Source organism: Megalobrama amblycephala, linkage group LG1, assembly GCF_018812025.1.
Source record: "Megalobrama amblycephala isolate DHTTF-2021 linkage group LG1, ASM1881202v1, whole genome shotgun sequence".
Taxonomy (NCBI): Eukaryota; Metazoa; Chordata; class Actinopteri; order Cypriniformes; family Xenocyprididae; genus Megalobrama; species Megalobrama amblycephala.
In genome coordinates this window covers 67,101,138-67,119,000 of record NC_063044.1, presented here as the reverse complement: position 1 = coordinate 67,119,000, position 17,863 = coordinate 67,101,138, and the positions used below count along the sequence as shown (strand labels likewise).

Below are 17,863 nucleotides of genomic sequence, written 5' to 3'. Positions count from 1 at the left end.
TTTCCCCTTTGAGTTAATTTGCTACAATCTGAGCTCTGAACTGAGCAGGAAACTTTCCCAAAACAAACTGATAACATGTTCTTTTCTCTTATTGAGAGGTACCGACAATATTCAAAATCATTTTCTAGTGTTTGAAAAAGAAAATAAATGCTTTAACATACATTGAAGAAGCCATTTGTAATAAAAGTTCTTGTATCGAAGGAAGGAAGAGGACAGGGATCGGCTTTGGGCTGCTGACAGTCTTTATTCTCACCAGAGAAAAATATCAAACACATAAACAAAAAGACGGTGCAACGCACACTCAATAATTCCACATCCAAGGACGGGCTTCACTCCACGAAACGAGCACAGCTCACTCAGTCCGACTGTCAGCAGTCCCTCTCTCTCTCACACGCTCCTGCTTCTCCTGGCGTTTTATCCTGTCTCCACGCCAATTACTGGAACGAGAAACAGGTGTTCGTGATTTACATTCAACCCGTTCAATCACCGCACATCCCCAGACACTCCCTCCTGTTGCAGACCCCGCTAAACCACGCCCCCCTCGCCACATACCCCCACCGCCCGACTCAGGCCGGGGAGCCGTCCGGCCTGCAGCCCCCCCCCCCCCATTTCTGGAGAGGAAGTCGGCCACAGCCATCTGAACACCCGGCCTGTGGATCACCTTGAATTTAAAAGGCTGTAAAGCAAGATACCAACGAGTGATCCGCGCGTTGGTGTCCTTCATGCGGTGGAGCCACTGCAGAGGGGCATGGTCCGAACAGAGGGTGAATTCCCGCCCCAGGAGATAATAGCGGAGGGTGAGGACGGCCCACCTGATGGCTAAACACTCTTTCTCCACGGTGCTGTACTTAGCCTCTCTCTTAGAGAGCTTGCGGCTAATGTACAGCACCGGCCGCTCCTCACCCTCTATCTCCTGGGACAGGACCGCACCCAGCCCTCTGTCCGACGCGTCTGTCTGCAACAAAAAGGGGAGAGAGAAATCAGGGGAATGAAGTAACGGCCCGCCACATAAAGCAGCCTTCACCTGGGTGAAGGCCCGCTGGCACAGCTCCGTCCACTGGACCGTATCTGGTGCATCCTTTTTAGTCAGATCAGTCAACGGGCTGGTGAGGTCCGAATAATTAGGAACAAACCTTCTGTAATATCCCGCCAGCCCGAGGAACTGTCTTACCTCCTTTTTGGTCTTGGGACGCGGACAGGTTGCAACCGCTGCTGTCTTATCAATTTGGGGACGCACCTGTCCATATCCCAAGTGGAAGCCCAGATACCTTACTTCCACGCGCCCAATTGCGCACTTCTTCGGGTTGGCCGTGAGCCCAGCCCCTCTCAGCGATCTCAGGACAGCCCTCAAATGCTGCATATGCCGCTGCCAATCATTACTAAAAATAATAATGTCATCCAGATAGGCAGCCGCATACGCAGCATGGGGCCGTAAGATCTTGTCCATGAGTCGCTGAAAGGTCGCCGGTGCCCCGAACAGCCCGAACGGAAGGGTCACGAATTGGTGTAATCCAAACGGCGTCGTGAAAGCGGTCTTTTCTTTGGATAATGGAGACAAGGGGATCTGCCAATACCCTTTTGTTAAGTCCAGTGTCGAATAAAAGCGAGCTGTACCGAGCCGGTCAAGCAATTCGTCCACACGCGGCATTGGATACGCGTCGAATTTCGACACTGCATTCACCTTGCGATAATCCACACAGAACCGCACTGAGCCGTCTGTTTTGGGGACCAAAACTATCGGGCTCGCCCAGTTACTGCTGGATTCCTCTATTACCCCCATTTCAAGCATTGCCTCTAATTCTGCCTGAACCACTTTTTTTTTGTGTTCAGGTAACCTATACGGCCGGCTGCGAATCACCACGCCCGGCTCTGTCTCGATGTGGTGCTGAATGAGGTCAGTACGGCCCGGTAGGGGAGAGAACACATCGGCAAATTCAGCCTGTAATTTGGAAACATCAGTGAGCTGTGAGGGCGAAAGGTGATCTCCCCCCGGGGCCAGAGCGAGGGATTGTTTTTTTACATTCGCCTCTGGCCCGAGATCATCCTCCCCGCTAATCACCGTCGCCAGCATCACTGATTCCGCCTCACTCCACTTTTTCAGGAGGTTGAGGTGATAAATTTGACGTGCCCCTCTCCTATCGGACCGTATTACTTCATAATCGAGATCACCAACTCGCCGTGTGACCTCAAATGGTCCTTGCCACTTCGCCAGTAATTTTGAGCTTGATGTGGGGAGTAATACGAGCACTTTCTCTCCCGGTGCAAATTTACGCAGATTAGTTCCCCTGTTATACAACCGGCACTGTCTGTCCTGGGCTTGTAACAAATTCTCCATAGATAGCCGCCCCAAAGTGTGGAGTTTTGTTCTCAAGTCCAGCACATACTGAATTTCATTTTTCGATTGAGACGGTCCGTCCTCCCAAGACTCTCTTAGGACATCCAACACCCCGCGGGGGTGGCGCCCAAAGAGAAGCTCGAAGGGGGAAAACCCCGTGGAGGCTTGCGGGACCTCTCGCACAGCGAACAACAGGGGTTCCAACCATTTATCCCAATTTTTGGCGTCTTCTTGAACGAACTTACGAATCATGGATTTAAGCGTGCGATTAAAACGTTCGACCAGCCCGTCCGTTTGTGGGTGAAAGACGCTGGTTCGAATCGATTTAATGCCCAACAATTCGTACAGTTCGCGTAGCGTACGTGACATAAACGCCGTGCCTTGATCAGTGAGGATTTCTTTCGGAATCCCCACTCGGGAGATTAAACTGAAGAGGGCGTCCGCAACACTCTTAGCGGAAATGTTGCGGAGAGCCACTGCTTCTGGATATCGTGTTGCATAATCCACAATGACCAATGCAAAACGATGCCCTCTCGCTGATCGCTCTAATGGCCCGATGAGGTCCATGCCAATTCGTTCGAAGGGGACCTGCATTAATGGAAGGGGGCGCAAAGGCGCTTTTGGAGTGGCCGGAGGATTTACCAGCTGACATTCACGACAAGACGCGCACCACCTGCGCACGTTCTCGTGAATGCCCGGCCAAAAGAATCGGGTCATGAGGCGATTTAGTGTCGCTGTTTGTCCTAAGTGTCCAGCCATTGGGTTAGAGTGAGCCGCATGGAAAAGCATTTCCCTGCGGCTCTTTGGTACTAACAACTGGGTTGTATCTTCTTTTGATTGAGTGTCTTGGGTCACTCGATACAACCTATCTTTAATAATCGCAAAATAGGGATAAGTTAGTGGTCGTCCAGGCTGGAGAGGCTGACCGTCAATCGTACTGACCCTCTCAAACGCATTTTTCAGCGTGTCATCGTGAGACTGCTCCAGGGGAAAATCATCACGGTCCGAGAGAATCAGTCTCCCGATCCCGCTCTGTTCCCCTGAGGCAGTCACCACTGGTCCCCGGTCAGTCTCCCCCGCCTGCACTCGCACTTCCTTTCCCCGCGTACATTTACTCCAAGAGGCACCCGAGCATAAATGTCCCAATTATTTATTAAATGCGGGCCAATTCGTCCCCAAAATTATCGGGTGCCGGAGGTGCGGATTAACTGCCACCTCCACACTATGCTTTTGACCCCTAAATAGAATCCCGACTGACACCAACGGATAACTCGCGATATCCCCGTGCACACACCGTACCTTAACCACGCGGCCTGTATCCAATGCCCCGGATGAAATCAGGCTTTGATGCACGGAGGTTTGGTTACAACCCGAGTCCACCAAAGCCTGATATGTACCCCCCTTGATACTCACTGGTATCTGGTACTGACCAGCTTGACCGGGGGCGACCTGCAGGTCGTCCGGGACCCGGATCAATGTCCCCACCTCCATCACTGGACACCGGTCTATGAAATGATCCGGGTCCCCGCAACGCCAACAGGCCGGCCCAGACCTGCCCGCCGCTCCAGTGGCGGAGAACGGGCCGAATGATTGGCGTGGAGAGAGGGGAGAAGCAGGCGCGGGGTCCAGCCCGGCGGTGGCCAGTCCCGCCCCCCTGGGCGGGCCTCTCGGCGCCACGAACGGCCGATGATCCGTTCCACCCCGCCCCCGGGGCGGAACACGAGGCGGGCCGGGCGGACGGGACCTAGGTAGAGGTACAGGTCTGGAGAGAGAGAGGGGAGGAAGAGAGGGAGAGAGAGAGACAGATGGCAGGGGTTCGCCGACCCCTGGGCACGCCACCAGGTGGTCCTCCGCCAATTGGATGGCCGAATCCAGCGACGTGGGCCGGTGGCACTGGACCCACTCGGCGGTCTTCTTCGGGAGCCGAGTGGTGAACTGTTCCAGCACCACACGATCGATCATCTGCTCCACGTCGCCTCCGTCGGCCATCAGCCATTTGCGGCACGAGTCCCGGAGCTGTTGGGCCAACACGAAGGGCCGGCCCGCCTCCCCCAGCTCCAGAGACCGGAAACGCTGACGATGCTGCTCGGGGGAGCGGCCGACCCACTGTAGGATGGCCCTCTTGAGGTCGTTGAAGACCAGGAGGTTCTGGATGGGCAGCTGCTGTGCTGCCACCTGCGACTCGCCCGAAAGCAGCGGGACGAGCCGCATGGGCCACTGGTCCCGGGGCCAACCTGACACCTCAGCCGACTTCTCAAACAGGTCCAGGAAGGCCTCCGGGTCGTCTTGCGGGCCCATCTTCTGTAGTGGCAGCTGGAAGGATCCAGCAGCTGCCACGCTGGTCTCCGCGGGAACCTCCCGGTCTATCCAGCTCCGGAACCTCTCGCGGTCCTCCTGTTGGCCCTGTACGATCGCCTCGAAGCGGCGCTCCTGATCGTTCCTGAGATCTAGCAGGGCCCGATGTTGTTCTTGATGAAGGGCCGCGAGGGATGAGATGATGTCCGCAAACGGCGTTCCCGCGGCGGAGGTTGCCTGCATGGCGGCGGCTTCCGTCTTCCTTCCCGGGTTTCGGCACCAGTGTAATAAAAGTTCTTGTATCGAAGGAAGGAAGAGGACAGGGATCGGCTTTGGGCTGCTGACAGTCTTTATTCTCACCAGAGAAAAATATCAAACACATAAACAAAAAGACGGTGCAACGCACACTCAATAATTCCACATCCAAGGACGGGCTTCACTCCACGAAACGAGCACAGCTCACTCAGTCCGACTGTCAGCAGTCCCTCTCTCTCTCACACGCTCCTGCTTCTCCTGGCGTTTTATCCTGTCTCCACGCCAATTACTGGAACGAGAAACAGGTGTTCGTGATTTACATTCAACCCGTTCAATCACCGCACATCCCCAGACACTCCCTCCTGTTGCAGACCCCGCTAAACCACGCCCCCCTCGCCACACCATTCAAATAATTTGACAGAATGATAAATGTTGATTTAATAACTTAAAAGATATATATTGAAGTGGCAGTGGATTCCAGAATCCACCCCTTCAGATTGACATAATTTTCATGTTGGGGTGAACTATAACCTTTAATCAATTTCACATCTTGACTGAACTATATGTTCTACAGAAGTGCACATTACCAATTCACAATTGTCTTTTCACGACAGTTAATATCCCTCTAATGCACCAAGAGGCTATTTTGAAGAGGCTATTTATATCAACTTACAAATGAGAATATTAGAATCAATAAAATCAACAGGAGTACAACAGTATGTAAGTGTTGTGTGAAGTCACTGTTTCGTCAGTAAAGTGCTTGTAGCAAGGAATCTTTTTTAATACACAAATAGATGGAGAAAGAGATTAGAAGTCAAAAAAAGAAGATTAAGATAGATAAAAAGTGCTACTAGTACTGGGTCAAGTGTTGACAAAAAAGATACTCAGCTGCTCAGATAGGGCGTGGCAGGTCATTCCACCAGCCAGGAACAGACACAGAGAAGGTCAGTGAGAGTGATTTTGTGCCCCTTTGTGATGGCACCACAAGGTGCTGTTCACTTGCAGAATGCAAGTTTCTGGAGGGCGCATAAGTCTGAAGTAGTGAGTTGAGGTATAGAAATGCAGAGCCAGTGGTTATTCTGTAGGTAAACATCAGAGCCTTGAATTGGATGTGAGCAGCTATTGGCAGCCAATGCAGACTGATGAAGAGAGGTGTGACATGCACTCTTTTCGGTTCATTAAAGACCAGTCTTGCTGCAGCATTCTGGATCAGTTGTAGAGGCTTGACAGTGCATGCTGGAAGGCCAGCCAAGAGAGCATTACAATAGTCCAGTCTGGGTAGAACAAGAGCTTGGACAAGAATTTGTGTGGAATGCTCTGAAAGGAAGGGTCTAATCTTCCTGATGTTGTACAAGGCAAATCTGCAGGACCGGGCCGTTGTAGCAACATGATCTGTGAAGCTTTAAAAATCAACCATCACCACTCCCAGGTTCCTGGATGTCCTGGATGCAGTAATGGTTGACGACCCAAGTTGAATTGAAAGGTTATGATGAAGTGTTGGGTTGGCACCGACCACAAGCAGTTTTTGCAAGGTTGAGTTAAAGGTGGTCCTTCATCCAGGCAGAAATGGCTGTCAGGCAGGCTGCGAAAACTGCAGAACCACCAGTGTTTTATTTTTGTTTTACTTGGTTTAGTGTCTGATTTTGTGTCATAACACACAACACATTTAAAGTTAAAAAAAGGAACAAAATTAAGACTAAGTCTTTTGCATGCTTACCTATGTACCTCCTAAAAACATGTAAGGCTGAGACTCAAATCTCTGTCATTATAAACTGACCCTAAAACTGGAACTTTTAGCATTTCAGAAGATTACATTTGTCAAAGTCAAAGTCAAAGTCTGCTTTATTGTCAATTCTGCCATATATACAGTACATACTCACAGAGAATTGAAATTGCGTAACTCTCAGACCCCTGGTGCATACAGTTAACACTAGACACAAAAAGTAGACATAACAATACAGTTAAATAGTTTAAATAAATATATATAAAAAAAAACAGATCTACATAGGACATTGAAAGAGAATAGGTAAAGTGCAGATATAGTAGTAAACTGTGTAGTGCAATATGGGCTTATTCAGTCTGTTAAAGTGATAAAGAGCTAATAAGGGAAGAGTCTTTAAATCAGTGTCAGAAGAGGTAGTGTAGTGTTCAGACAATGTTGGATGAGGTAATGATCAGTCCAATGCTGCAAAGTGACTGGTGCGGGTCATAGTTTGTAAGGGGTGGTTAGAGTTCAGTGATGCGTGGGGTAAAAGAAGGGAGGGGGGGCAATGTCTGGAGGGAGTTCAGCTTCCTGACAGCCTGATGTATAAAGCTGTCCTTCAGTCTGCTAGTCCTCGCCTGGAGACTCTGCAGTCTCCTCCCTGATGGCAGCAGACTAAAGAAGCTGTATGTCGGGTGGGTGGGATCACCTGCAATGCAGAGTGCTTTTCTGGTGAGACGGGTGCTGTAGATGTCTTGGAGGGAGGGGAGAGAGAAACCAACGATCTTCTCAGCTGCTCTCACTATGCGTTGAAGTGACTTGCGGCAGGACGTGTTGCAGGCGCCATACCACACAGTGATTCAGCTAGTCAGAATGCTCTCGATAGTGCCTCTGTAGAAGGTGCACATGATGGGGGCCGGGGCTCTGGCTCTTCTCAGTTTGCGGAGGAAGTAGAGACGCTGCTGTGCTTTCTTGGCCAGTGCTGCTGTGTTGCAAGTCCAGGAGAGGTCCTCTGTGATGTGCACACAGAGGACCTATCCTGGAGTCTAAGGAATAAGAAATGTATCTGTAAATTTGCTCTAGAGCATTGGTTCCCAACATTTTTTACGCCGAGGCCCACCTCCTCTCTGAACCAACATGGCACGGCCCACCTGCGCATCAATAATTGCGGAATTGCGCATGCCTAATGTAAGACTGCTGTATGTCACTGTAATCGTCTTTACCTTCATTACTATCGTCATCCATCAAAACCTGACCCATATCTGTGTTTCTCTCGGTTTCCAGTTTTATTTTGTAGAAACCATAGAAACACCAAAGACGCTTTAATATATTACACGTTTCGTTATACAAGGGAACAACTATTTGGTTACATTAATAAACTAAGTATTGTTATATACACTATATTGTCAAAAGTTTTGGGATGCCTACCTTTACATGCACATGAACTTTGGTGACATCCCATTCTTAATCTGTAGGATTTAATATGGAGTTGGCCCACCCTTTGCAGCTATAACAGCCCCAACTCTTCTGGGAAGGCTTTCCACAACATTTAGGAGTGTTTTTATTGGATTTTTGACCATTCTTCTAGAAGCACATTTGTGAGGTCAGGCAGTGATGTTGGCGAGAAGGCCTGGTCCAGTAGTCTCCACTCTAATTCATCCCAAAGGTGTTCTATTGGGTTGAGGTCAGGACTCTGTGCAGGCCATTCAAGTTGCTCCACACCAAACTCACTCATTTATGTCTTTATGGACCTTGCTTTGTGCACTGGTGCACAGTCATGTTGGAACAGGAAGGGGCAATCACCAAACTGTTCCCACAAAGTTGGGAGCATGAAATTGTCCAAAGTGTCTTGGTATTAAGAGTTTCTTTCTTCATTAAGAGTTCCTTTCACTGGAACTAAGGGTCAAGCCCAATCCCTGAAAAACAACCCCACACCATAATTCCCCTCCAACAAACTTTACACTTGGCACAATGCAGTCAGGCAAGTACCGTTCTACTGGCAACCGCCAAACCCAAACCCAGAGAAGCGTGATTTACACCACTGCATCCAACACTTGGTGATGTAAGGCTTGGATGCAGCTGCTTGGCCATGGAAACCCATTTCATGAAGCTCTCTACACACTGTTCTTGAGCTAATCTGAAGGACACACAAAGTTTGGAGGTCTGTAGCTATTGACTCTGCACTATTGTTACTTCCTTGAAATACGACCCATAGGAGTGTTTACTAAAGTGGCGCCCCATCGACAACAGGACACTTTCATTTAAATGCATTGTTACCTTTTATCTGCATTCGGGTTTGTAGCAAATTAGCTCAAAATAAATATGAATAATTAATCATAACTAGTTATAATTAATTATTAATATTTTAATCAGTTAATAAAATTAACTTAATGTAATAAAATTAATATTACAATCAATTAACCTGTTGTTCAATGAACACACAGTGTTAATTGTTTATTAATTCTAAGAAATGTTCATTTCCAGGTTATGGGAAATAACAATCTTATTCTACTAAAAGCCTGTAGTCAGGACCGACATGAATAGGGACTCCCGTATATGAGCGCAAAACACAGACAACCTTACGTGTGACATGAACAAGACTTTATTAACTAAACACTTAAACTACTCTAACATTCACACACATACATGCATACAGTTTACCAAGAGAGAGAGGGCTAAAGCAGAGTACAGGAAGCAAGAGGTTACAGCATTGTTGTACATTTCAGCAGATCAACAGCCTTGAGCAAACCATCAGTTTAGTTTTAACAGGCCCTTCTTTCAAAGGGGTAAGGATACTCAATGTATCCGATAATGAGACTAAGTTTGATACTTGCATGTCTCTCCAAGTTGAATTAAAACTGTCCTGATGCAATTTGTGGAGGCTCCCGTTGAATCTTTGCTGATATTGTCTTGATGAAAGAGAACCAGTTGGATTCAGAGGATCTTTGGTGAATGGAAGGTCTAGGCCGAGGCCTGGCACAAGCTTGGGGTTCCTTAGAAGCTTCTAGCTTCTTACAGCATCATCTTGACATCAGCATTTGTCAGTAAAAAAAGAAAAAAAAGGAGGAAGAGCAGGAAGAGAGAGGTTTTATCTTGTGATCCGTGAATATAAGGGGTGAAGACGTCACACCCTCTTAAGGTGTCTGAGCCAAAAAGGAGTTGCCCCCTCGGAGGGAAGTTTTACGAGTCTTTGTTCTGTAGCAAGATATTAGGATAAGACACTGGATTGGATGTTTGAGAGAAGAACCCTCTAGATTCTTATAATACTAATGTGTCACAGAGTTAGTAACATGTAACATAAATTACCAAATAGGAAATGAAAGTTGGAGTCCGTAGATACCAAGCATGCTGCCAATGTGATCTCAGTCAACTATACATTTGCAACTATGGAACATTAATACCAAAATAGTTCAAAAGAGAGAATTAATACATAGAATAAAGCCTATAAAAGGAAAGTCATGAGATGGGAAAATTGGATACATGTTTATACATTTCCCAAGTGGTTATATAGAGAATACATAGGATTAAGAGAGTTTATTTGTCCTTCTCAGGAAGAATGAGTCACTAGTCTCTACAGCATTCTTCTGGATCATAAAAGTACCATATATCTGTAACAGGACACCTAGGTTGGCCTGTGTGCTAGCTACACTTGGGATGCTGGTTGCAGTTTTAGGGGGATGAGTTCAGAGAACTTTGATAGTGAGAGTGAGTTTATGGGTAATTCATTAAATACAATGAATAATTGTGTGGCTGATTGGTCCAGACGCTACAGGTTTCACATAGCTCAACTGGCAGAGCATTGCTATATATAACAATATGCAATCATGTGATCATTTATTTTGTAAAAACTGTGTTTAAAGTTCATAGTAATTGTTCTGAAGCCTTATGGTGAGAATGAACATCAAACTGAAATGTATATATGATACTGGATATCAAGAGAAAAACTGTTAATAATTTAGACAACAGACAACAATCTCATACAATGTCAGTCATGTGTGCAGTGAAATATGATTTATTAGGCATTTAAAAGGTCCTTTTAAAAATTAAAACATGAAAAGCTCGAAAAGCAATCATAATAGGCTACTTCATGGCTTTCAGAGCTAAAAAATATTCCTGATTCAAGCAGAATCAACAGAAAATACAAATGAACAATAACTAATAATTTCCTTCATAAAAGATAACTGAATGACACAAATCCATTAAGAAAATAAACACAAACTCCTGAAGATGAACTTTGGGTGATGTTTGTTTGTCAAATCACTCATTGACACAACCTCTTTGTTCTTCAGGATCGTGATGTTTCATCTGCAGGTTCTGGATCACTGGATCTCTCTTTCCTCTCCTTCCAGATGCTTTCTGGTTGTTCTGACAAAAACAAATTTCAATTTCATTTCCAACAGACATGATGTGAGATGAATAAGAAGTATTTCAAACTCTGCATTAAGACTAATCACACATAAAAACAATAGTGACATTGATCACGTAGCTCAAGATTGTCCAAATCATTCACAACACAAATCATATTTGCATATATTACTTATCAGGTTTTGTTGAAGCCACAGCCACAGCAACATAACACACAAAACAAACTTATATTATCAACAACTAATTGATGAAATCGCTGCAGAAAAAGTGCACAAGCAAAGTTGCAAAAATGCTTCACTTTAAGCTCTTCAAATAAACTCATAAGCATACAATTTAACACGGCTTGCCCTGGACGTCATTCAGATTTATGTGTTGTTTACTCTGATGTGATATTCCTATTGTGAAACTCATATTTAATGGTTATATTCTTATCTGTAAATGTTAGAAAGTCATGTGAGTATTTTGGTCAAATGCTTGTCCTGAGAGTGAGTGAGTCTCTGTTCAACTTTGCAGAACGAGCTCCAGCACCTCCAGCAGACGAAGAGCGATAACTCTAACTAAAACATTGTTAGACATTAAATGTAGGTTTAAATTCTACATGTAACACTTTGTACTAGGGAAATACAGCACCTAAAAGACTCAATTTATAAATTTTCCTCTTGTTTTAGTTCTTCTTGTTTTTTTGTTTTTTTTAGTGCAACTTCGTAATCTACGAAATTAAGTTATTTAAGGATGATTTTGATATATTTCGTGTTGACACATGTCCATTAAAAAAGTGGACTTTGAAGTGTGGTGAACCATTTTTTTTACCGGTTTATTGAAACAAACTGTCCAAAAGAACCAGTTCGTGGAAAAGAACCGAACTCCCCATCACTGATGCTGTTTGGTTAGATGTTTGTTGTTGGTCTGACTAACTTGCAAACAGTGTATTTGAAATGTTACTGAGTCCCCCTTTAAGATGCAGATCAAATTTACATTTAACAACCTAATTTTTATATGGCAAATTTTAAATATTCAACTCATATTTAATGTACTAATGTTATTCTATAGTTTCTTATTGAACTGACCGACAGCTTCAGTGATTATAAAAGCACTCATGCTTTCTGAGTAATTCTTTGCAATTTGAAGAAATTTTTGTTTTTCATGAGTCTCCATGAGTTTTCATACTTAAATTTAAAAAGTGTCAAATGAAGCACCAGTGCCTTCAGCACACACCAGCTATACGTGGAGAGGAGAGACAGAGAGCCAACTAACACAGAAGAGACTTTGTTTCTCAGCACATAAAGATGAACTACTTACTGTGATCTCTGACTGTGGTGATGTGGTTTCTCCACTGCATGGATCTTCATGTGTATCTTCAGGTGACTTTTAAAAGAGAAACTCTTTTCACACTGATCACACGTGTGCGGCTTCTCTCTGCTGTGGATCCTCTCATGTCTTTTCAGATCTGTTAACTGCCTGCATCTCTTGTTACAGTGTGAACACATGTAAGGTTTTTCTCCAGTGTGGATCCTCTCATGTGTTTTCAGATGTGCTGACTGACTGAATCTCTTGTCACAGTGTGAACACTTGTAAGGTTTTTCTTCAGTATGAACCCCCTCATGTGTTTTCAGATTTGCTAACTGATTGAATCTCTTGTCACAGTGTGAACACTTGTAAGGTTTTTCTCCAGTGTGAATTCTCTGGTGCACTTTTAAACTGATTTCATGAGTAAAAGTCTTCCCACACTCAAAGCACATATAAGCTTTTACACCAGTATGTATTTTCTTATGTGTTTGTAAATTTTGCAGCAGTGAAAAACTCTTTCCACACACAGAACATGAATGTGGCTTCTCCTTCGTATGAACTGTCAGGTGTCTCTTCAGCTCTGATGCCCTAAGAAATGTTTTCCCACACTGATCACATGTGAACAACTTCTTTCCAGTGTGAACTCTCATGTGAACATTCAGGTTTGATGGTTGTCTGAAACTCTTCCCGCACTGATCACATGTGAATGGCTTCTCTCCGGTGTGGATTTTCATGTGTCCTTTAAGGTGTTCTGATCGGGTGAAACTCTTCCCACATTGATGGCATACATGTGGCCTCTCTCCGGTGTGAACTCTCATGTGAACATCAAGATGATGTTTGTTTGTGAATCTCTTTTCACACTGATCACACATGAACGGCTTCTCTCCGGTGTGGATCCTCATGTGTCCTTTAAGGTGTGAAGATTGACTGAAACCTTTGCCACACTGATCACACTTGAACGGTTTCTCTCCAGTATGAACTCTCATGTGAGCATCAAGACTTTGTTTGTTTGTGAAATCGTTTCCACATTGACTACATACATATGGCTTCACTCCAGTGTGGATCTTCATGTGTTCCTTAAGATTTCCTTTTTGTGTGAAACTCTTCCCACATTGATCACATGTGAACGGATTCTCTCCAGTATGAACTCTCATGTGAACATCAAGACTTTGTTTGGTTGAGAAACTCTTTCCACACTGAGTGCAGGTTGTAGATTTCTTTGCTCTTCTTTTCTTTAAAAATGTCTTTTTAGTCTTTGAGCGACTCAGAGGTTTTTCTCCAGGTTTGTCATGATGTTCCTCCTCCACTTCACTCAGTTCTTCACTCTCTTCGCTCTCTTCCATCAGGTCTGAAATGAAAGAACAAAAAAGTGAGCCTGATGTAGTAGCAGAAAGTAGACAATAGGTTTGTTCGACTTGATGCAGTGCCCTACAGACCGATCGGCGGCTGACTTGAAGCAGTGCATGCTCGTAAGTAATTTTGTTCGACTTGAGACAGCGCCAACGCCATGTGACTGTGACGTATGGCATCAAAGTACCGCAAGAGCGATTCGAGATCAGCCGCCTGAGTCAGCCAGCGCAGTTTCTCAAGAGGAGCTGCATGAGCACTGATGACGACACAGCTGTTTCATGATTGGCCGGATTCACCGCATGACAACGATCACGTGTGTTTCGTGTTGATTGTCACGGCTTTAGTTCCACTAATGTTCACAAATCTGTTTTTATAACAGTAAAATAAAACTGATAAAATACATAAACTCCACTACATTGGTATTTAAATAATACATGCTTATGTTGAACTTTATTCTTGTACAGACGCTGTAAGCAATACATAAACAGGAAGTGACATCATCTAGGCTCTTTCTACAGCATGATGGGAGGAGAAGAAAATAATCTCAATCCATTGTCTCAGTTTTACACAAACTGTACAGTGTTGATCACATTCATCAACCCTCTTACCAAAATTTAACTATACATCAGCTTTTGCTAAAGTTTTGATTATAACCCTGTCAACCACTGTGGAAAGTTCATTCACTTCATACATTTTGGTGTTTACTGATTACTCCTAAAAATAACAATGTTACAATCTATAGTGAAAATGTCTTAAATTTAGAGGTGGGCGATATATCGTTTAGACGATAATATCCAAATTGTTGTCTGGACGATATGCAAAATTGGGATATCGGATATTTCATAATTTGTCGGATTGTTTGAAAAGAGCTGAAGGAAGTTAAAGAGAAAACAAATAACGCACACTATAACCTTCTAAACAATTATAAGTAGCGATTTTAATAATGTAGGGGTTTGTTTTTGTACAAAATCACGATCGTTCCTCAATTGCACGAGAGTAAGCTGCTACTAATTTGCAATACAACTACGGAGTTCTTACCTGTGTGTTATGACGTTCCTTAGGTTGAAGCAACAATCCAAAAACGTAAAGAGTAAAGCCGATGTACGATTAATAAAATAGCTGCTAGAAAAGGCAAAATATGCGTTGTTTGCGGAAAACTGAAGTCTGAAGTTAAAAAGTTTTTCTTAAAAGTCTGTGGCGTCCTTAAGTGGTGAGCTTCATGATTGCATCATTAGGCTTCTTTTAACTTTTAGAAAAAACTTTTTTTTAGTACAAACTAAAACATTTTTATTAATACAGGGAACTGCCCATAATGCCTCAGTGCCCCTGACTTCTTACGTCATTACAGTGTGCCGTGCGTATGTTACTCATCAGTCACTTGCTATCTAGCTTTGAGCGCAACAACACAAAAATGAGCGAAGAAACCGAAAATACACAGTCATCCTCAAAACCAGTGCCAGAAGAGCTAACAGCGAGACGTGGGTCAACTTCTTTAGCCTGGAGATGGTTTGGTTTTGACAAAAAAGACGAGCAACAAACGTCGCCCATCTGTAGAATTTGTCGCAAGCAGATCGCCGTAAAGCAGAGCGCCACAACCAACCTCTTCCATCATCTCCGTACCACGCACAAAACACAGTTTGAAGAGTATGAAAGGCTTCGTGCTGAACAAAACAGCACTGCTGCTACAAACACGGTACAAAAAAAAAAAACAGACACAACAGACCTTGGCAGAAACATTCACAAAGAAAACACCATATGACAAAAAAAGTGAAAAGTGGAAAACGATTACAAACTCTGTAACAAGTTTTATTGCAAGGTCTATGTTGCCAATTCAATCAGTCGAGAAGGATGGGTTTCAAGAAATGTTACAGACTTTAGATCCCAGATATAATCTGCCTTCAAGGAGATATTTCAGCGAAACAGCTCTACCAAAACTATACGAGTCGACAAACGCTGTCCCATAAATTGCAGAAGGTCACCTATTATGCCACAACCTCCGATCTGTGGTCCAGCAGAACCTCGGAGCCGTACCTATCTCTGACAATACATTTTGTCGATGAAGAATGGCAACTACAGAGCTTTTGCCTTCAGACATCTTACTTCCCAGAGGACCATACCGGTGAACTTATTGCACAAGGTCTAAAAGATGTCCTGTCCTCATGGTCTTTGGACCACTGACAGCGGGGCTAATGTGGTCAGTGCTCTGAGGATCAACAACTGGCAGCGACTTCCATGTTTTGGTCACAGACTTCACATTGCCATTGGTAAGTATTTAAATTTGAAATGGACTATAACCAATTATTGATATTTGAGTTAAATTTTATTGTTTTTGAGATGTATAATTATATTATATTTATATAATATATTTATATAATTATTTTTATATTATATTATATTTATATATTTATAGATTATATTTATAATGTAATGCTAATTGATATTAACGTTATCATTGTGCAGAATACTATAAAATAATATATTTTCAGTCAAATGTTTTTATCCGAAGCCAAATCAGATCACAGAAGGTTATTTAAAACACTCGACTTGCGTTATAAAGTAAGTTTGGAGCAAAAACATGGTTTTAATCTCATAAATTGTCGTGTATTGATGTGTGCTAAGCTAACATTTTACCTAGCCCTCAGATGCATCTGCCACCTAAGTTAGCCGTAATTTTTATATTTAAAAAAAAATAATAGCGATGTTTACTGAAATGTTTCTTTTTTAGTTTTCAGTTGATAGTTTCAACTGTGAAGCGAGCACTTTGACAAAAGAAATTAGGGATTATAACAGTGTGAATTGCAATTATTGCCATATCTTCAAAAACTTTGAAGATATTTATAACTATTTTTTTCATTATGGCAATAATTTATTCTAAATTTACAACAAACTGCAAAGTGTCAGCTTTCAAATGAGATCATACTTGTGCTTTTAGTACCAAGGGTTCATGAACTGTATCTGTTTTAGTTTGGGTATGCCATTTCTGTGGATTTTTCAAAAGTGGGTTTGAAGCTTAGAAGGTTAAAAATATAAAAGAGCAATAAAGACTTTATTGAATAATATTTTATTATTTTAAAAAAGTTAAGTGTTTTTGTTTTTCCCCTCGCAGAGCGGAGCATGCGAGATCCCCGCATTGACAGAGCCTTAGGAGTGTGCAAAAAAGTTGTGGCAGCTTTTTCCAACAGCTGGAAAAAAAAGCTCTGGCAAAAGTACAAGAACAGATGAATCTTCCCCAACATGCACTCATAACAGAGTGCCCCACAAGGTGGGGCTCAAGGCAGCGGATGGTTGAAAGGATTTTGGAGCAGCACAAGGCCATACAACAAGTACTGTCTGAAGACAAAAAACACAGGCACCTGATTCCTACATGGCAAGATGTTGAAGTTTTGGAATCAATCAACAAAGCACTTGGTCCCTTGTTGGAGTTCACAGATGCTCTGTCCGGTGAGCAACAGGTCACAGTTTCTTACGTTACACCTGTACTGTCCTTGTTCAACAACGATGTCCTGGCAGTTCAGTCAGATGATACAGACTTGACCAAAGACATCAAACGATCCATTCTGACATACCTGAACAGCAAATTTGCAGGAGACAACGTGGTGGAGCTGCTAGGAATGGCATCTACACTTGACCCTCGATTCAAACATCGCTACAATAAGGATGAGCAAATCCTGGCCATTGAGAGTGCGCTAAAAGCTGAGCTTATGGCCCTGGGAAATGAGGAGGACAAGCCGGCTGCAACAGAGGCGGCAGCATCTCATTCCACTACAGCAGTACCTGAGGAAGAAGGCACCAGTGCCAGTGAGACACTGCCTGCAAAAAAAGACAAAGAAATCTTTTGGAAGTTATTTAAAAAAAAAAAAACAGCAAGCCAACAGGGTAGAGGAGTCTCTCCAAAGTGCAGTTGAAAAGGAAATGCAGAACTACCTCATGATACCGGAGATAGACAGTGACACAGATCCATTAAGCTGGTGGAAAACTCAAGAGGTAAATTTCCCTAGAATTGAGAAATTAGCCAGGAAGTATCTGTGCATCCCTGCTTCAAGCAGCCCTTCAGAGAGGGCATTCAGCACAGGTGGGAATGTAGTTACATGTCAGAGAGCTTCTCTGAAGCCAGAGGCTGTGGACAGGCTGGTGTTTTTGTCCCACAATATGAAGAAAATGTAAGTCAAAGAAACAGTTGGCTGCTTTAGTTTTTTGTGTGGAAGTTTATAATACTTGAAGTTTAAAAGTAAAAGGTTAAGATTTATATTTATATTATAGACATCTACATTTTG

General features: G+C 43.7%; 1 protein-coding gene across 2 annotated transcripts in view; it reads right to left on the bottom strand.

Annotated features, from left to right (window-relative positions):
• The window catches only part of LOC125280668 (gastrula zinc finger protein XlCGF57.1-like), a 36,844-nt gene that overhangs the window by 16,273 nt on the left and 2,708 nt on the right, over positions 1-17,863 (bottom strand). Inside the window, exons 3-4 of one of the 2 annotated variants that reach the window (XM_048211378.1) lie at positions 12,252-13,587; positions 10,495-10,952 (exon numbers count right to left, since the gene is read on the bottom strand). In XM_048211378.1, coding sequence (XP_048067335.1) covers positions 10,907-10,952; positions 12,252-13,587 — 1,382 coding nt within the window. In that variant the 3' untranslated portion in view covers positions 10,495-10,906. Of the gene's footprint in view, positions 1-10,494; positions 10,953-12,251; positions 13,588-17,863 lie in introns of those variants that run through there. The other variant, XM_048211387.1, reaches the window with a different exon arrangement.